General features: G+C 39.6%; 1 protein-coding gene across 2 annotated transcripts; it reads right to left on the bottom strand.

Annotated features, from left to right (window-relative positions):
* Positions 1 to 32: 32 nt before the first annotated feature.
* Positions 33 to 19,739, bottom strand: nrbp2b (nuclear receptor binding protein 2b). 2 transcript variants are annotated; one of them, XM_058060775.2, is made up of 18 exons: positions 19,148 to 19,739; positions 6,349 to 6,471; positions 6,131 to 6,232; positions 5,257 to 5,346; positions 5,059 to 5,099; positions 4,891 to 4,985; positions 4,779 to 4,802; positions 4,598 to 4,684; positions 4,474 to 4,529; positions 4,317 to 4,412; positions 4,105 to 4,237; positions 3,924 to 4,026; positions 3,779 to 3,829; positions 3,567 to 3,702; positions 2,287 to 2,340; positions 2,081 to 2,144; positions 1,957 to 2,012; positions 33 to 1,878 (listed from the first exon to the last, which is right to left on the bottom strand). In XM_058060775.2, the coding sequence occupies exons 1-18, from the start codon at positions 19,265 to 19,267 to the stop codon at positions 1,792 to 1,794; spliced, it is 1,518 nt and encodes a 505-aa protein (XP_057916758.2). In that variant the 5' UTR covers positions 19,268 to 19,739; the 3' UTR covers positions 33 to 1,791. The 2 variants fall into 2 exon arrangements, with proteins under 2 accessions (XP_057916758.2, XP_057916757.2); XM_058060774.2 differs by having other exon boundaries at positions 2,278 to 2,340.
* Positions 19,740 to 20,786: the final 1,047 nt, after the last annotated feature.

Here is a 20,786-nt window from a genome sequence, read left to right on the forward strand (position 1 = left end):
ATTCCAAATGAATGTAACCGCAATAAACACAATCAGTTTGTCACATACTTTTATTTATTTCATTGCCATTGCTACAATTTTTTTGTTTATTTTACAAATGCTGAAGTAGAACACATATCCAAAGGCAAGTTTCATTCAACAGAATCACGGTTCAAAGTCAATTTGACAAAATAAGACCAATAATAATTATTATTTCCTACAATGTTTGCGAGAATTTAAACATTCATTTTCTTCATCAGACCCCTTCCGCTCTGCAACCGAATTGTTACCGTCAAAGGCAAACTTTTGAATGGTCGCAGGCTTTTAAGACATGCAGCTGACAAGATCATAAAAAGAGCGAGAAGTGGCACTGTTTCACATTGGAACTGGATCCATAGTAAACCCCCTATAAAGCCACAAATATGTACTGCACAGCCTATATAGAAGGTGAATATCTGGGAAGATATTGGACTCTTTGTCTGCAGAGAAACACCGATAAGCAAAGTAAAACTTGAAGCAACCATTGTACAGCAGTTTGGAATAAAATAATGAATCCGTAGAGTAAAAAGACTATAGACAAGCCACAAACATTTAATGTCTAATTTAATCCTTTGCAGTATGGACCGATCTGATAAGTGTGGGTGTGATTGTAGAATTAAAAATATTTCTTATTTATACTCAGATATTATGTTTTTGTATTTTTTTCTACAGCCTACACTACATGTTCTGCATACAGGTAGTACTAATGCTACATATTCAAATAATATTTGGGCAGATTTGTACTTCATGACACCCCTACACGGAATTAAGACAATAATGGAACAGATTCAGGGAAAAACATGATTTTTGTCTTGTTATGGTGAACTAAAACTGTCAAATAAAAGCTGCAGGAGATGATCCACTGATATTTACACCCAATGTACAAAATCTGCAACTCTTAGCGAGATGGGCGTCAAAGCTAAGGTTCATTTGCACATTCAGACGCTCATTTGACTTTGCACAATCGCACACAATCGAGATCTGGCTTCCACGGTACAGTCCAAATTAATCAATTAGCTTGGATGCCGTTTTTGTAGGAATTTGTTTTAGTCCAAAGAACACTGCCGTATCAGGCACTTTTGCAAGTCTTTGGCATTCAGAACAATAATTTGACAGAGGGGAAACCCTCTTTAAGAGCACTACAGGCTAAAAGACAGGCATCGTCGCTCGTTGCTCGTTTGGGAGAAGTAACCTTTGAGCCAAGGAGTGCAGTGAGGTATGTTACTTTGCACGTTAAAAAGATATTATAGCGCAAATAAACAAAAAAAAAAACAACAAATAAAGACGTCTTGTGCAATGCTTCACAGTAAAAGCGAAATAAATAAGTCCACTGAATAACTGTAGGGTGGATGGAGAATCGACAAAACTAATAAAAATGGAGATTAGAAAGTAAACTGGGCTAGAGTGCAAAACGATGCGTGCTTAAACATTCGTTTGAAAAGACGGCTGCTGCGTTTGCAAGTCAAATAAACCACACCGGAAAAAGAGGCATTATGGAAAAGTTGCCGACATGTTAAGGCAGACGAGCCCTTTTTCGGGGAAGCGGCTTTTGTCGATCTTTCACTGTTTTGATGATGCATCTGGTCCTGCGACAAGCGGTGCCTTCTGTTCCCTTTGCTTCCTTTAGTCGTCTGTGATTTTCACACACACCACCCCGAGATCCAGCATTCTTCCATTTCGGGTTGTGGGATGCCACACCAGGCCCTTCGAACACCCCCCTATTACCCTTCTCCGTCCATTTGTCTGGGTTCACCCGCTGCCGTTACCCCTCTATCACATTGTGCTCCCGGTGGCCAGTGCTCGTACTCTGTGTCGATTGATCGCGTCTTCCAGGAACCCCGCCACCTTCTCGATGTCCTCCTTCACGACACAAAACAAAAACACCTCCATCAACACCGGCTTTATTTTATTTTTCGCTGGTCTTCCAAATAAATGTACCTCATTTATGAAGGCGTAGTGGACAAGTTCACTTGCAAGGTCTTTGGAAGTGTCGGCTGAAAAGAGAATATTAAGGTAAGATTACTCAATTATGAAAAACACGAAACAGTAGCGGTAAACCTACTTGGAAGGATGTCACAGCTAAGCTGCCGGTGAAGTTTATCGTCCATCTTGAGGAATAAAGACAGCTACGAAAAGAGATTAAAAAGTCAGGATTAAACTGAGCTCACCTTTATTCATCACCCCTTCACTTGAAAGGAAGATATAATCATGTGGATTCAACATGGAGCCCTATAGGGGAGCCTTACAGGAATGTACTACCTGACTCACATGAGTTTTGGTCCCTTCGTCATTGGACTCCAGGTTACAATGCATCTGAACCACCTGGAAAAAAAGTCAGTAACACGTCTTTTAAAAGGCTGTCGCTTTAAATAATCAGTCAAAACACCCTCAAAGTTTGTATGGATGAGAGTACAAGTGATGTTGGAACAATACAAACATCAGGGATGGTTGATATTGGCATAAAAATAAGACGCCACTACCGTAAATTCCAGTGTATATAAGCCGCTGCGGCTAATACATGGTTAAATACCCTTTACTTTAGAACAACTACTAATTAGTAGTTTGACAGTGTCATCTCTCCAAGAACAGCACTAAATTCATCACACGGCAACTTAACACAAAAAAAAGGTGCGCCTGACAAATAAACAACTACTTAGTAGTTTAAATACTGTGCAAATCACACGAGGAAACAGTACAACGGTACCAAAACATGAGTCTGATTTAGTGTCATCTCTCCAGGAACAGCACTAAATTCATCACACGGCAACTTAACACCAAAAAAAAGTGCACCTGACAAATATACAACTAATTAGTGGTTTAAATACTGTGCAAATCGCACAAGGAAACAGTACAACGGTACCAAAACATGAGTCTGATTCACAGTGTCATTTCTCCAGGAACAGCACTAAATTCATCACACGGCAACTTAACACCAAAAAAAAGTGCACCTGACAAATATACAACTAATTAGTAGTTTAAATACTGTGCAAATCGCACAAGGAAACAGTACAACGGTACCAAAACATGAGTCTGATTTAGTGTCATCTCTCCAGGAACAGCACTAAATTCATCACACGGCAACTTAACACCAAAAAAAAGTGCACCTGACAAATATACAACTAATTAGTGGTTTAAATACTGTGCAAATCGCACAAGAAAACAGTACAACGGTACCAAAACATGAGTCTGATTCACAGTGTCATTTCTCCAGGAACAGCACTAAATTCATCACACGGCAACTTAACACCAAAAAAAAAAGTGCACCTGACAAAATATGCAAACACGTACCAATATAAGTTTAGAAAACTGCATCATTTTAAGGAATTGCGCCTGACCAAAACATTCATTGGGTGCTGCGATGACGTCAGTCTCCCTCTGACAAGCTTGTTGTGTTTTTCCATAGCTCATGATTGATTCATGTCAAATATAGAGCCGACTGGTTCTCACTGACTCGTTTGTTCCACAATATAATTTTTTCTCTAAATTTAGTCGGCGTAGCTTACACATGGGAATTGAAGGTAATATGACTGTGTGCTGAAACCGCTTACCTTCCTGGTTTCCATCTCCTGGGGTTCAGGAGTGGGCGTCTTGACCGTCTCCACCTGCTCCTGAGACAAGGAGAGGGCGCGGGGGACGGGGTGTGGCCGAGATGAGGCAAAGTTCATCAAGGGGTAAATCCCATTCCTGAAAGAACAAAATGTTTAACATCGAGGCTCCTTTGATGGCGCCATCATGTACACAACCTGGTTGTAATACTCACTTCACATCCTCTAGAAACTTATCCAATTCCAAAGGGGACACATGGGAATACCTGTCGGAAATTAAATAAGCACGGTTAGCGCTGGACTCCAAGCGATATGTGATCTTTACACGTTGCCAAAAATACCAGGGTGCTTGATTTTTACTTTAGCTGAACTCCCAGCCTGTCTTCATGCTTGATCTCTGCCATGACAGCGTTGGGGTCAAAGGACTTGGTTCTCTCCTCCACGCAGTTTTCGGGAAGCAAGTCTGTCCACACAAACGGTTAAAACTTCAATACGAGAAGTGCTTACTGAAGCAGGGATCACACAAGAGAAGGAGACTCACACTGGTTGTTAATGAGGCAGTGGGCGGCGAGCAGTTTGAGGGAGTGGACCTCAAACAGGACCCGGTGGAATAGAAGGTCGTGGGCGGTAGGACGGAGCTTGGCGTCATGACGCAGACATGACTGAGTGAACTCCTGCCGGGAGCGACACAACCGGCATGGATCTCCATGTGATTCCGACTACTACAAGATGATGAGCGGAAACTCAACTCACTCTCATGAGAGGATCTTCAAGGGATTGACCCGCATTCACGATGGCTTCCTTGGACACGGCAGCATCCCCATTGGCCTGGATCTCCAACACTGCCATCTAGTGGTTGAAATAATCCATTAACACACCGGCAACACTTTTCAGGCGACACTTTTCTCACCTCCAGAGCACAAATACCGAAGGAAAATATGTCGATGGCATAGTCATCTTCACCGGCTGGAAGCACAAAAGAGGAATAAGGCGAGAACATACGAGAAGGAAACATTATACTCCATTAAACGTACTTCCATATTCTGGTGCAAAAAAATGAAGATTCCGCTGCTCGTCACGATGCTGCCTCCCCTTTCCCTGAACGTTGGCGTCCGGGAATACTGTGAAAAAAAAGAAAAACTTAATTAATATTAATCACTACGTCACAGTAAATTCCTAAATATTAATAAAAAGAAGCAGAACAAATCACCTTACCATTCACAAACAGTCGATGCCACACTGCGGAAAAAGAATTATATACAAATGAACATCAGTATATTTGGATAATCATGCTGTAGTGGCATGTAAAGCCCAGCAGGGGTCACACCTGAGCCGATCTTGATGAGTCCGTTGTGCTGGATGAAGATGGTGTCACAAGTCAGGTTTCCGTGGATTATTGGTGGATCGCAAGAGTGCAGATAACTAAAAAAAAATTAAAAATACATAAATATAGGTTGCTGAGCACTGCCGTTAAGAAAAAAGGATGATCCAGTACCTGAGGGCAGAGAGAATCTGTGTGCACCATCTTTTCCAGGCCTAAAACACAACATAAATTTCAGCGAAATAGTCAGCATTATTTCGACAGGCAGACAGAAGGTTTCAAAGCGTTGCTCGATGGGTGAACCATCAGGCTGCCGCGTTACATAACCACTAATCCAGTTTAAAACATGCTGTGATGAGAACCAGCACTGACCTTCACATTCATGGTCTTGTGGTTCTTCTTGGTTTTCTTCAGAAACTGCTTGAGGCTGCCCGACGACATGTATTCAGTGATGAAGATGACCTGAAAAGGGTGTACGGTTCAATGCCGGACACATCTACGTAGATCAGGGGTCTCAAACACGCGGCCCGCGGGCCAAATGTGTCCCTCAGGACACCAGTTTGAGGCCCCTGCCTTGATATGAAAGTTTAATGTTATATGGTATCATGTACCCAGAAAAAATTATTACGTTTGATTCATGTTCATGTTAAAGGTTAAATAACTGTTAATAGTTATCCTCCCTATCCGTGTGGAAGTGGTAATTTTTTGGCTATTTAAGTTTAAAGGAAATAACTTGAAGGCTACCGTTTAGGTCGCTAGCTCTCTAGTTTGCGAGTTAGCATGTGTCTCAAGACCCTGCAGTTGCGCAATATGTTGTAAATAAAAAGAGTATAAATGTGACTATAGTCGTGTTTTGTCATGTCTACAGGGCTCTAATAATGCTTTGTTCATTTTAATCTACCCACCAACTATATGTGGTTTCTTAAGTTTTTATTATTTGCCGTTTTATTATTATTATTATTATATTTATTTATTACTGATTGATTTTCTTTATTCTTGATTTGTTTATTTATTTTTCATCTTATTTTGTGCAGAAAAATAAAAATTAAGATATTTGAGAACAGTGGAATGTTTTATCAGAGCTTTTATTGTAGAAAATCAGAACCAAAGCACTGAAAAAGTTTGTATATTTTTCTGTTTTTAATAAATGCGTTGTTTTTTTTTTTGGAACCCTAGCTCCAGTGGCCCCCCGGTAAATTGAGTTTGAGACCCCTGACGTAGATGAAGACCAGAAAAGGAGGCCTACCCGAGCCTGACTCTCCTTCATGTCCAGCCAGTACTTGTGGAACTTGACGATGTTGGGGTGTTCCACCTGCATCAGGTTCTCAAACATCTCCTTGATCTTCTCCTATACAGCACACAAAAAAAATTGACAATATTGCTGAAGATGCATAACAGACGACCACGATGTAGCCCGCTGGATATCTGAGTAAATAAAACAAAACAAAATACTTTTTTTTGTACCTCCTGTGCTTTGAAGACCTTCTTATCTGAGAAAAGCACCTCGTTCCACACCACTTCCACACCCTCCTCGGTGTCCATGGCCAGGGAGGCGCTCTCCACACCTGGGACATTACCTTGGCTCACCTGCAGGGGGCATAAATACATTCATTCATTCATTCATTTTCTATTGCTTATCCTCACAAGGGTCGCGGGGAGTGCTGGAGCCTATCCCAGCCATCTTTGGGCGAGAGGCGGGGTACACCCTGGACTGGTGGCCAGCCAATCACAGGGCACATATAGACAAACAACCATTCACACTCACATTCATACCTATGGACAATTTGAAGTCGCTAATTAACCTAGCATGTTTTTGGAATGTGGGAGGAAACCGGAGTACCCGGAAAAAACCCACGCATGCACCGGGAGAACATCCAAACTCTGCACATGAGATGGCCGAGGGTGGAATTAAACCCTGGTCTCCTAGCTGTGAGGTCTGCGCGCTAACCACTCGACCGCCGTGCAGCCCATAAATATAACATTTCTGTTCATTTTGGTTCACTTGCACCCCTAACGTTGCTCATTACATCATATTCAGAAGGGCTGACCTCCCGCCGTTTCCTGTTCCTGGTGCAAGACCTCTAATTCCCGGTAATCCCGCTTCATTTCAATAAATGAACGGATAATCATTTCTTATTATTATTATTCATGCATTTCTATCAGAAAATGAGAAGCTGCCTCACGTCAAATAATAAACAAGTTCCCTTTCTGCTGGTGACCCCCTGGGATCTTTCTTAAGTACCCTTCGGTTATATCGTTCAAACCGTTTATGTGCTCATGAATCAGGCCCGCCGATGTGTGATCACTCTGCTGATGTCTGATTTAGAAACTACTCTATCATTACCGTCATCGCCGCAGCATCAAAATGACAGCCCCGGCGTTTACGTCAACAGGGTGGCGGCAGATCACTCTCCCGACACCCGCCATTAGCACTAAATGCTAGGCATTGATAAACGGCACAGAGATCGGCCTTCATGATGTCACCGCGCACGCCGCGCCGCTCGACGGCGATGAAACAGCTTTCAGTGTGCAGCTCAACAGGAGAGCGATTGTTCGGCATTGGGGGGGGGGGGGGGGGGGGGTCAGCCAGCAGACCACAGGAACCGCTAAAGTCTGCTATTAATTCTCTCGTTCCGTCCCCTAAGGAGGTTATGTTTGTTTCTTAGTGGTTGTTTTTCAGAGTGGTTCCTTTTGCAGACAATACACCCGAATGCAACTCACTGGGAGATGATAATCTGATTAGCGGTGTTACAGATCCGGAACTGGACTGGCAGGCAACGGGGGCGGGCTAGGGGGGGCAGGGGATTCCTTCCCCTGAAAAGCTGCCAGGGTGCAATCGTGACACTTGGCTTCAGACGTCAAGGGGCTCGGCTGTTTACTTTGTGGAGATGTTGAGAAACACTCGTAGTACACAGTTTGAGGCGTTTGAGGGCGGCGGTGTTCTGTTGCATGGCCGTGGAAGCCTAAGAGGGGTAAACAAGTCCTGGGATCAGATTGGCTGGCGTCAGGGAGACGGTAGAGGGATTTAGAGTCGCTGGATTCGTGTCGCAACAACACTAACTACTGTGCTAAATAAGGACTTCTTAGATGGTCTCCAACTGGGAGCCATGTTTTCCAATGGTCACTCTTATTTCACTCCTTTTTATTGTTGTGGTTATTGTTTACATGTTTATTTAGGTATTTGTCTTCTTTACAATTTCTGTCATTTTATTTTTATTATTTAATCTTTACGCTTTTATTGAAGTCATTTTCCATTTTTATTAATTTTACTTTGAGTTATTTTATTTATTGTATTTATTTTATATTTTTTACACTTTTAAGTTATTTTTATTATTTGTTTATATTGTTTTAACTTTTAAGTAATTATAATAAGTAATTATATTTATTTTTTTAACTTTTGTTTGTCTTTTTTCTTTAACTTGAAGTCTTTTTTATACACTTCTACACTTTTTTAGACACTTATTGTTATTATTATCTTTATACTTTTATTTTATAAATTTTTGTATTTGTATTTTGTTTAAATTATTTACACTTTTATTCAAGTCATTATCATTTATATTCATTGTATTTTTTTTGTAATTTATTTTTTACAATTTAATTTAAGTCATTTTATGGAAGTAATTATTATTTACATTTATTATTTTTTACATGTATTTGAGTTGTTTTCTTATTATTTATTTTCATATATTATTATTTATTTATTAATATTTTTAAAATAATTTTATTTGTGTCATGTTTATTTATTTACACTTTTAATTAGGTATTTTTTTATTTTGAATATATATACTTTTTATTATTTCATTGATGTATTTACTCCAAAATTTGCCAATGTTATCTCTAATCAAGTCCAGCAAGAACATGCAACCTTTAGAGCCAAAACCAGAAAGCTGTGGTTCTCATAAGGACACGAGAATCCATACAAGGTCTTTGCCAACCCGTGTCAGAAATCCGCTGACGATAAGTAAAAGGCTTGACTTGAAACTATTGAAAGTACAGGAGGGAAAATAAACAGCTCCAAAGCCGTGAGAGGGAAAAAGCAGGTAAAAATAACAGGAGAGGCGCATCAAGAAGGCCACTCAGGGGGTAAATTCCTGGGGGAAAAAATTACCAAAATATCCCGAAGCGGTGGCTTAGGTGTTCATTAAATATCAACATTAGCGGAAAGTGCATCTTAGCCTTGTGTATTATATGCAATGCACACTTAGCTAAAGCGTATGCGGTTGTCACGGCGATAAATGAAAGAAGATCTTTGTCTGAGAGTCGCAGTGGTGACGGCCGGCCTTGTGGCCCACTCGTTTGCATACGCCATCGCCAGCCGTCCTCGTCCTTCCACCCACGAGCCGGCCCCCCACGTCGCATAAATATTTCATGGATGCCAGACAACGGGTGTACGCAAATGAGGCTGAAATGATGCGTTCAAGTGCTTTGTCTTTATGTGTGCTGTATGCGATAGTGGAAAGATACTTTACTACAGGAGATATTTACTTTGTACGCTAGTGCCCTCATTGCTGGGCTCGGTCCCGCCTCCTCGCCATGTCCCGCCAGTGCCAGCGCCCTGAGCCACTGACCGCTTACTGACCTTCGCCAGCCAGCAACACACACTCTCTCTCACTCTAACCGTCTACAGCCCCGAGATGTCACATGTACGACTCCCAACCTATCGCAATAAAGCATGTGTGTGTGTGTGTGTGTGTTTCAGCGTGATGACATAACAAGATGACACCAAATATTAAATGCACCTTTCCTAATTTAAATGTGATGAATGACATGTCATCCGCCATGGACGCTAGTCTTCCTGCCAGGTCAGTTTAATTAAGTTTAGAATGAATGGCGGTCAACTGATCCCAAACCTGCCCGTGATGAGTGAGATTCCTGATGTATAAATTTAATATTTTCCTTGTTAGACCTTCTAAATAGGGTTTTCAACATGATTAGAGCCCTCTAAAGATGAAATAACACCCCCTTTCACTTGTAATAGCAGTGCGGTAGAAACAATAACATGTTAGACCTTCTAAATAGGGTTTCAAAAATTATTAGAGCCCTCTAAAAATGAAATAACACCCCCTTTACAACTGTAATAAGCAGTGCGGTAAACACAATAACATGTTAGACCTTTTAAATAGGGTTTTAAACATGATTAGAGCCCTCTAAAGATAAAATAACACCCCCTTTCACCTGTAATAAGGAGTGCTGTAGACACAATAACATGCTAGACCTTCTAAATAGGGTTTTAAACATTATTAGAGCCCTCTAAAAATGAAATAACACCCCCTTTATGACTGTAATAAGTAGTGCGGTAGACACAATAACATGCTAGACCTTCTAAATAGGGTTTTAAACATTATTAGAGCCCTCTAAAAATGAAATAACACCCCCTTTCACTTGTAATAAGCAGTGCGGTAGACACAATAACATGTTAGACCTTCTAAATAGGGTTTCGAACATTATTAGAGCCCTCTAAAAATGAAATAACACCTCTTTTACAACTGTAATAAGCAGTGGGGTAGACACAATAACATGTTAGACCTTCTAAATAGGGTTTCAAACATGATTAGAGCCCTCTAAAAATGAAATAACACCCCCTTTCACCTGTAATAAGGAGTGCTGTAGACACAATAACATGTTAGACCTTCTAAATAGGGTTTCGAACATTATTAGAGCCCTCTAAAAATGAAATAACACCCCCTTTCACTTGTAATAAGCAGTGTGGTAGCCACAATATCATGTTGTTGGCTTTGGTACTTCCTGTGGTGGCTTGCTCACGGTGCAACGAAAACACAACCCATCCATATAAGTCTAGAGCTGAAACAGTTATTTACAAGTGCAGCAAGGCATGCTGGGTAGTCCAGCGGTAACAACGATATGAGCTATAGTTTGTTACGGTGTGTTTAGGATCAGATATGGGTATGAATGTTTATTGTGACGTCGGCAGCCAATGGCGTTGCGACATTACAGACAAGGTCACATGGGGGTCGACGGGGCTCGGTTCTCATCACATCTTCATTTTCCCGTTCCAGTGTCGCCTTCACCAGACAATCAGATGTCATGTTTGCCGAGGTTACCGCAGCCGTCCTCCTTCCTATTATCAACGTGACGACGGCAGGCGAGGGAGGGGCGCATTGAAAGCGTGGCGAGCTGCGCCAGCCGGCCGACCGACCGACCGGGACGTGACGCGCATAGCAAGCCTTGTTATGTAAGAGTTTCACCCTTTGTGAGCTCACTCCTCTTGAGAAATGAGGTTTTTAATCTGCCATTAGCCTGCAGGACACGGATCCACCTGACGATCCGGATACCTTTGCACCACAGCCAATAAACATCTGTTTAACTCCACAGTCACACCCCTCTGCTTCCACCAATCAAACGAGCCCACAAGGTCAGAGCCGTGATTCTTGACTTATTTCCACACTTGATAAGAGTCCTTGTTAACGCCGACTACATAAATAAAGTGAGTGTGGCGCCGCCCTGCTGTTTGCCTTGCAGTCAGTGTTGCCCTGCTGTAGTGCATTCAAGGCGGCTGGGAAATCAGAAAGATCTCAGTTGGGTCCTTACTAGGTGCAGTCACATGTAAACAAAGGAGCTTGATATTAAGTTGCTGGCTTGTTTCATTGCTTCAGTCATTCCTGGGTTAAATCTGGGGTGTCCAAAGTGCAGGCTGGGGGCTGCTGGCTGGCTTTTTATGCCCCCCCCAGCACATTTTTAAAAATGCAAAAATAGAAAAATCAGCAGTTATTTTACAAGAATAACGTCCTCATTTCATGTTGATATTATGAAGACAAATAACATGATTTTAGGAGCATAAAGTTGAAATATTTCTTATTTTTTGAAACATTAAAGAAAAAAAATATGTTGTTTTTTTAGTCATAACATCAGAAATAACACAAAATAAATTTTTGGGGGGGGGGAGTTATAAGTTATAATTTAAGTCAAAATATTATGGGGATAAAAAAAGTCATAATACAGCTGTGATTTTACAAAAATAAACCTGTAATATTAAGAGGGAAAAATAAGCAGCATAGAGTGGAAACATTAAAGAATTTTTTTAAAGTAGTTTTTTAGTCATAATATGTGAAATAAAACAAAATAAACTTGTAATTTTGGGGTGAAAAAAGTTATAATTTATGAAAAAAAAGTCAAAATATTATGGGGATGAAAAAAAGTCATAATCAAGTTGTGATTTTACTAAAATAAACCTGTAATATTAAGAGGAAAAATAACATTAAAGAAAAAAATATGTTTTTTTTGTCGTAATATGAGAAATAAAACAAAATAAAGTTGTAATTTTTGGGGGGAAAAAAAGTTATAATTTATGAAAATAAAGTCAAAAATTATGGGAATGAAAAAAAGTCATAATCCAGTTGTGATTTTACTAGAATAAACCCGTAATATTAAGGGGAAAAATAACATTAAATAAAAAAAGATTTTTGTCATATGAAAAATAATAATAATAATAATAAAGTTGTAATTTTGGGGGTTATATTAGGTTGAGAAAAAAGTTATAATTTATGAAAATAAAGTCAAAATATTATGGGGATGAATGTATAACATTGCCAAAAATATGAATTTCGTAAGATTAATTCAGTTCATTAATTCAGTTAATTGATTAATTAATTTAGTCCATTTGTAAAATGAACAACAACAAAAATGTGCAAAAAAAAAAATCATCATATCTCAAAGCCGAGATGCTAACTTTTTAGCATATCTACGTGTCTTGCTTTACCTTTGTTTGGACTGTGTTCAATAATTGACTAGCAAGCTTTGAGTAGTAGTTGTAGGCGTGTCAGCTACATTTTGCTAAGAGAACATGAAGTGAAGAAAACACTTGGCGCGACCACATGGCTGTTTAAAAAAAAAAAAAAAAAAAGTGTCAGGCGTGAAAGATAAAACCTTTTACAACTCTGCTATCAAGTTGCCGTCTATGCTTTCTCCACCTTACATAATTATCTTGCGTGTATATGTCACCGTGCAGTTTAAACGTATAACATGAGCTCATTGGCCTTTTTTTAACCAGCAGCCCAGTTCCTGGAAAACCATCATCAGTTCCACGAGTTCTCCTAAAAAGAAAAAAGGGTGTTTTTGTTTCTCTTGCCTATACCTGGCCTGCATCCTGTTACTTTAAAAAAAATGCAAATGAAGATATAGAGTGCTGGGATTGTGCCTGCGCTAAACGACAAAGCAGTCTTACTGCAGTGCAGCGTCTGTAGCCAAGAAACATCACAGTAGAGCAGGATAAACCGCTTTTTTTTCCCAGGGTGTGTGAAGACTCTCTAGAGCAGAACTAGCCCAGCTCGCTAAAGAAGGCGTCCCATACAAGCGGCGGAGGGCGGATATGAATGAAAAAAAAAAATGGCTTCTCTCCATCATGGGCTCAGAGCTGTTTGCAGCCTAAGAGGTTTATAGCGCTTATCCTCTCAAGCGACGAGACGGAGCAATCCCGGCGACGCAGACTATTCCCTGGGTACATTTCAGCAGCGTGCCGCTACGCCATGGATGCATGCACTGAAACATCACAACAAATACATGACCCCTGCCCCATAAATGACTAATAATAATCATAATAATAATAATATCCATGGTGTGTGATTGATGGGCGCCTGCAGCAACATAACCAAAGTCACTTTCCCATCCCGCAGCACAATTACGGCAATTTCCGCTTGTGTGGCACAATTTGATTATTTCATCCGAGAAAAACGACGTCCACGTCAATTCATGCATCGTTATTATCGGCCTTCTGGAAATTGCTTCTCTTATCAGATAACCAAACATCTAAGAGACGATGACTTTGTTGTCCGATGCAAAGTGGGGACCTTATGAAAGGGAAATAGGACACTTCATTTTCCACAGTCGACACACGTCAATTGATGACATTGATTCAGTTTTCAAAGTGGTAGCTCCTTACTGTTAGCAAGTAGGTCAAAAAATGTATTACTTGATTTAATACAGCCTGTTACCAGGCAAGAAATACATGCATTGAAGCAAAATCTTCCATATTTTTGGTCTAAATTAAAAAAAAAATGTCTAAATGATATGTAGTATTCTGCACTGGTCACTAGGTGTCAGTAATGTTGCTGTAATGTTTGGTGAGGCACACAAACCGCAATAATCTTAAACTAAAACAAAAAAAATTGACTATAGGGGTGTTATTTCAAGTCGAAAGAGCTCTGATGATGTTAAAAACTGTAGAATATTCCATTTATAACAGCTTAGTAACATTGAAGCATTTTTTTTTTACATATTTTTTGGTCTAAATTAAGAAAAAAATATCTAAGTGATATGTAGTATTCTGCACTGGTCACTAGATGTCAGCAAAGTTGCTGTAATGTTTGGTGAGGCACACAAAACCCAATAATCTTAAATTAAAACAAAAAAAATTGACTATAGGGGTGTTATTTCAGGTCGATAGGGCTCTGATGATGTTAAAAGCTATATTTAGAAGGTCATAAAGAACTTTTATATGCTCTAACTACAAGAATATTTCATTTATAACAGCTTAGTCTCATCCAGAACAAGGAATCTAACCTTTTATAGCTCGATTCTTGACTGGCCATGACTCATAAAACAGGGCGGGCTCTTCCGGCACAGAAGAGTTGTGCATTAGTGTCATTGAAGCATTTTTTTTTACATATTTTTTGGTCTAAATTAAGAAAAAAATGTCTAAATGATATGTAGTATTCTGTACTGGTCACTAGGTGTCAGTAATGTTGCTGTAATGTTTGGGGAGGCACACAAACCCCAAATAATCTTAAACTAAAACTAAAAAAAATGAATATAGGGGTGTTATTTCAGGTCAAAAGAGCTCTAATGATGTTAAAAACGATATTTAGAAGGTTGAAAATAGCTTTTCTATGGGCTAACTACAAGAAAATTCCATTTATAACAGCTTAGTCTCATCCAGAACAAGGAATCAAACCTTTTATAGCTCGATTCTTGACTGGCCATGACTCATAAAACAGGGCGGGCTCTTCCGGCACAGAAGAGTTGTGCATTAGTGTCATTGAAGCATTTTTTTTTACATATTTTTTGGTCTAAATTAAGAAAAAAATGTCTAAATGATATGTAGTATTCTGTACTGGTCACTAGGTGTCAGTAATGTTGCTGTAATGTTTGGTGAGGCACACAAACCCCAAATAATCTTAAACTAAAACTAAAAAAATTGAATATAGGGGTGTTATTTCAGGTCAAAAGAGCTCTAATGATGTTAAAAACGATATTTAGAAGGTAGGAAATAGCTTTTCTGTGCTTTAAATATAAGAATATTCCATTTATAACAACTTAGTCTCATCCAAAACAAGGAATCTAACCTTTTATAGCTCGATTCTTGACTGGCCATGATTCATAAAACAGGGCGGGCTCTTCCGGCACAGAAGAGTTGTGCATTAGTGTCTCATGACTGTGATCCAGACATCCTCCGACGCGGTCCAATTGCGCGTAAATGCTCTCTAATGCACTTTTAGAGTGTTGCGCAGCCTTGAAAAGAACGTAAAGGCATTCAAGGTGGGTGTGGCCACGGTCAATAACCCCGCCGCCCGCTGCTGTCAGGAAAAAAGGGCAAGGTCTTGCACCGCCCACCGGGGGCTGAGATGCAGTACGTGCACTGCACTCAGATCAAACCGCACACATGTATTAGTGTCTGATTCCACTTTTATGTTCAATAATGTAAAATGCATCTTATTGTTATTGATGGTGGGTATTTGTTTTTGCCACGGCTCTGAAACATTCCACACGAAATTCCAACACTGAGAAAACATCCACATGGCAAATGTCCGGCTGCAGTGACAGGAACGTTGCAAACGAAGAAGCAATCAATGAGACAGCACCTTGAGAAAGCACAACAGCGCCTCTGCTGGTTGCTGCCAAGTAGTGCACTCCATTTTGCCTCCAATTGTACACACTGTTGGTTGCATTGTGTTAGCTCAGTGGTCTCCAAAGTGTGGCCCAGGGGCCATTTATCGCCCGCAGCTTCATTTTTATTGTCCCGCCGAATGTTCTAGAAATAAAATTGAATTGAAGTTGAAATGTTGATACTACTAAGACATAATAGAGACGTTTTTACAAAGTAAAAAAAAATATTAACAAATTACAAAGTTGTACGTCTGGAGTCAGGAGACCAGCATGGGTGCGATGGGACGCTCAGTTCACGACACAATACAACAAGGCAAAATATACGACAATATATTGCAAACTACTTCTCTGCACTGCGTTGTGTGTATGCTAGTGGCCCCGCCTCTACCCTCATGCTGTTGTGTATTATGGAAGAAACGCTCCATGAAAGCGTTGAAAGCCATGTGTAGAGCGAAGCCACTTCCTGTATGTTTGGCAGCGAGAGACGAGGAAAACAGACACATGGCGATATACTGAAGCCGGCAAAATAATGAAATTAATTTTCATTTCGGGTGATGTAGACCAAAAAATAGCTAATTTTGCACCACAGAGGACCTTCAATAACACGTTTGATTGCACTTCAGGGTTAGGGTCAACAAAAAAGTTGGTCTTTGCTTTAATTTGCTGGGAACGCGGCGTAAGTAAACAGGAAATTGCACGTCAACATCGGCCCGAGTGAAATTATTCTGTGATCCTAATCTGAAGCAACTTCTTGCAAGTCAGGAGACATGTTGTGACGCTTGAAACTGAGTAAACAACATCTTCACACGGGTGCTGCTGTTTTGTTTTGAATGCTGACTCAGCGGAATCTGCTTGTCGCTGTATCTAATCTAATGTTAGCCCGGGTCAAACACTTCTAGGTCATAAAACAGAGCATATCAACACACACCAGGATTGTAGTAGTGGCTGATTGTAGTATTTTGTGTAGTACATCACTGTTACGGTACCTCAAAGACAGACTGCTATACGTTCATTGGCACAGGAATCTAACACGTGGTCGTTTGCATTCTCATGCATCTGATTTGGACATGCTTCCTGCCGTCTTTCCTAAATGTCACCATTCTGGATGTTTGACAGGTGACTTTCACGCAATCATAGTACCGATTTTGATTGATTTCCTGTCGAGCTGCCTAAAGAAATGCCTTAAGAAAAAAAAAAAAGGGCCTTCCTTCAGAGCCACGGGGATTAAGCCAGCAAGTGAAGCATGTGACGTGTGTTTATTTTAATACGCTAGCTCAATAACAAATCAAGCAGCGTGAATTCTGCTTGAACTTTGACACACTGACTGAGTTACCGGCTATGCGTGCTCTTCGAGAAGATCCGGAGCAGGTTTGTCGAGTGTAAAGAAACCAGGAGTAAGATGGCGATGAATAACGCAGGTTTGCGTTGTATAATTATTAAAATGTAGGCGAAAATAATGCTTTCTATATATGTATGCTGGAATTGACTGTCAAATACTGCTCATAGCCACTAGGGGGCGTATTTGTCACTGTATAATTCCCTGTGTATAAGCTACAGTATGTTTGTTTACGTGCAAGCATGCTTCAAAAATGGAGTCACGTGATCTAACGACCTCATCAAACACGCAGCTCTTATTGATGCGCTAAGCAGGGGGTGACTGGGGAGTAATGGAGTCGCTATAGTTAATTAATCAATAGGTGGAACAACACCAGGCAAGGGTTGCAAAAGGCCGCGGGTTCTTTCCGACGTGGCGGTGCGAGGTCAGGTGACATGGGCAGAGGCGAAAGGGGTTGTGTGAAAGAGAGATAACCTTCGTGTTAAAAGTTTTATCTCAACTCGCTGAGTCGCAAAAGGCCCCCGCGCGCTAGCTATGTGATAAGGAATAGTCACGATACAGCTAGTAGCTTGTTTAGTGAGGTATGGCGCACATTATGGAGTGTACTGAATTATGATTAGCGCTATCAGGAAAGTAGTCACAATTGCTCCAATGCTATGCTTGTCATCTGTTGCTAGGCAGATTTCACTTCCGCTAACCTTGTACACGTGTTTTCGTCAAGACAATTGAGAGTATGTGTTTTTGTCCACGTTAGAAAGACTCAACGTTAAATTTTTTGGGAAAATAAATTTAACAAATGTGTGTTCGGAAACATAAAAAATTACGTGATTTTTTTTCCGGAAAACTTAATTAAAATTCTATTAATTTAACGTATGTTTTCTGAAACACCGAAAACAATCAAGTAACGTGTTTTTGTCCACGTTAAATACTCAACGTTTAATTTTGGGGGAAAATAAATTTAACAAATGTGTGTTCGGAAACATAAAAAATTACGTGATTTTTTTTCCGGAAAACTTGATTAAAATTCTATTAATTTAACGTATGTTTTCTGAAACACCGAAAACAATCAAGTAACATGTTTTTGTCCACGTTAAAGACTCAACGTAAAATTTTTTGGGAACATAAATTTAACAAATATTTGTTCGGAAACATCAAAAATAATAAGCGATTTTTTTCCGGAAAACTTGAATAAAATTATATTAATTTAATATGTTTTCTGAAACGCCAAAAACAATCAAGTAACATGTTTTTGTCCATGTTAAAGACTCAACGTAAAAATTTTTGGAAACAAATTAAATAAATGTGTGTTCAGAAACATCAACAATAATACGCAATTTTTTTCCGGAAAATTAATTAAAATTAAATGAATTTAACGTATGTTTTCTGAAACACCGAAAACAATCAAGTAACGTGTTTTTGTCCACGTTAAAGACTCAACGTTTAATTTTTTGGGAAAATAAATTTAACAAATGTGTGTTCAGAAACATAAAAAATTACGTGATTTTTTTTCCGGAAAACTTAATTAAAATTCTATTAATTTAACGTATGTTTTCTGAAACACCGAAAACAATCAAGTAACATGTTTTTGTCCACGTTAAAGACTCAACGTAAAATTTTTTGGGAACATAAATTTAACAAATATTTGTTCGGAAACATCAAAAATAATAAGCGATTTTTTTCCGGAAAACTTGAATAAAATTATATTAATTTAATATGTTTTCTGAAACGCCAAAAACAATCAAGTAACATGTTTTTGTCCATGTTAAAGACTCAACGTAAAAATTTTTGGAAACAAATTAAATAAATGTGTGTTCAGAAACATCAACAATAATACGCAATTTTTTTCCGGAAAATTAATTAAAATTAAATGAATTTTAACGTATGTGTTTTCTGAAACGAGATTTTTTGGAACAAAATTTTTGCCTTCAGTAAACTTAAAACAGTGAGAAAATTATGAAACTAGCAAAATAATGTCTTTGTTTCTTTGCAAACACAACAACGTGTATTGTATTAAAATGTACTCAAGTATCACACTCACGCACGTTACGTACGTGCCAAGACTCACGTACGTAGACACGCCCACCTTACCTGTTCTTTGCGCTTCTGCCAGCGTCCACAGGGGCTCTCCTCCAAGATCTCACTCTCATCCTCGCTCTCCTCCTCTTTCCCCTCCGATCCCGATTTCCTCTCCGGGACGGACATCGTCATCTTCAGACTGTTTGGGGACAAACCACAGCCCCCTTTTTTTCCACCCCCAGCACCGACACCTTCCTACGTTGTTTCGCTGCCGTGGAGGCGGGATGAATACTCACGGGACGACGCTCTCTCTATCTCTCTTTCTATCTCTCTATCTCTCTATCTCTCTCTCCAGCCGGCTACATTGATAAAATAAGATTTAACACTTTGTTTCTCTTCCTGGTGGAGACAAACGCCACACCCCCTTTTGGGCAAATAGCAGCCACACTGGGAGGTAGGAATGCTAGCTAGGAATGAAGTACAAAATTGACACTGCTAGCTTAAACACTCGCTCCTAGCTAGCTCGAAGGTTCCTTGGCGCCGACGTGGAAAGCTTCCCAGTCAATGCGGTAGCTGCATGGCTCGCTGGCTTTTATGGACGAACAATTTATGCTCCAAGCCGATAGGTGCCGAGCTCCCAGTGTGTGTGTGTGTGTGTGAGCTTCTGTCCAAGCCAGTACCTTGTGTGTGTGTGTGTGTGTGCTAGGGAGTGGGTGGGTCGATCCAAATAACGAAACAAAGAGCAATATCGGTATTTGATCGATACTAGCGTTGTATGGTTGATATTTGTCTTTATATTTCAATTTATTTTCCCAAATAATTCGAATGACGTATTTTTGCCATTTTACTATTTGACTTACTTTTAGCTAAAATCGATATTTGTAATAATTGAATTACTGTGTTGATATTTTTCCGTTTTATTTTGATAAAAAACACGATCAACAAATTATTAAAAATATTTAAAAATAAGTAATCAATTACGCTGGGAATTGTAATTCTAAATACAAAGTATGCTTATCGGCAATATTCGCCTTGTATCCACTCGGTATCAGCTCGATAACAAAATATGCTGTATCGCCCACACATAGTGTATGTGAGCAGATGGAGCACTGTTACCGTAATGGTACAAAACAGCGCGCCTGCAAATGTTAGTTGCCATAACACACTTCAAGCTTACTGGCTATTAATTGAATGTAAACATTTTAACCTAAACCAGATTAAGGTGTTAAACTGATTTAAACTTTTAATCACTTATAGGTTCAAGCAAACACCTGCAGCGAGAATTGCTGTTGAGCTCTCATTTTAAAGATTGCGGTAGTCGAGTCAAGTAGAAGCTAGCACAACTCGTCTGCCATCTAGTGGAAACATGAATTTAAACACTCACGGGTCACTGATATTAAAATTAAAATGGTTATTTGTTTAATAGTGTACAATATGTTTATCATGTAATCTTGGTGACCCAGTTTAGCTAACTGGGAGGGTCAGAACATTACAAGCAGCTCTTGTTTTGCTGCCCCATTTTCAATGTTTAATTCCCATTAAAGTGTGAAATGTTCTGCTGGTCCGTGATGACGATTTTACATGTCATGATCATGTCATGAGTGGAAATAGGAGTGTTGTAATCGCACATGTGTGTCGTAATCACCATTCTCCCGCTATATTTAGCACCTCTTTATTTATATTTAGTGAGAGTGAGACCTCTCTAAGATAG

Source organism: Doryrhamphus excisus, linkage group LG7, assembly GCF_037039965.1.
Source record: "Doryrhamphus excisus strain RoL-2023G ecotype Guam linkage group LG7, RoL_Dexc_Guam_v1.1, whole genome shotgun sequence".
In the NCBI taxonomy this organism is placed as follows: Eukaryota; Metazoa; Chordata; class Actinopteri; order Syngnathiformes; family Syngnathidae; genus Doryrhamphus; species Doryrhamphus excisus.

Excerpts from the sequence above, each read along its gene's own strand:
- nrbp2b (XM_058060774.2), bottom strand. The coding sequence starts at position 19,267 with ATGACGATGTCCGTCCCGGAGAGGAAATCGGGATCGGAGGGGAAAGAG. Across the intron at positions 6,472-19,147 it reads GGCAGAAGCGCAAAGAACAG|GTGAGCCAAGGTAATGTCCC; the intron begins GTAAGGTGGGCG and ends TGCCCCCTGCAG. Across the intron at positions 3,703-3,778 it reads AAGTTTCTAGAGGATGTGAA|GAATGGGATTTACCCCTTGA; the intron begins GTGAGTATTACA and ends TTGTTCTTTCAG.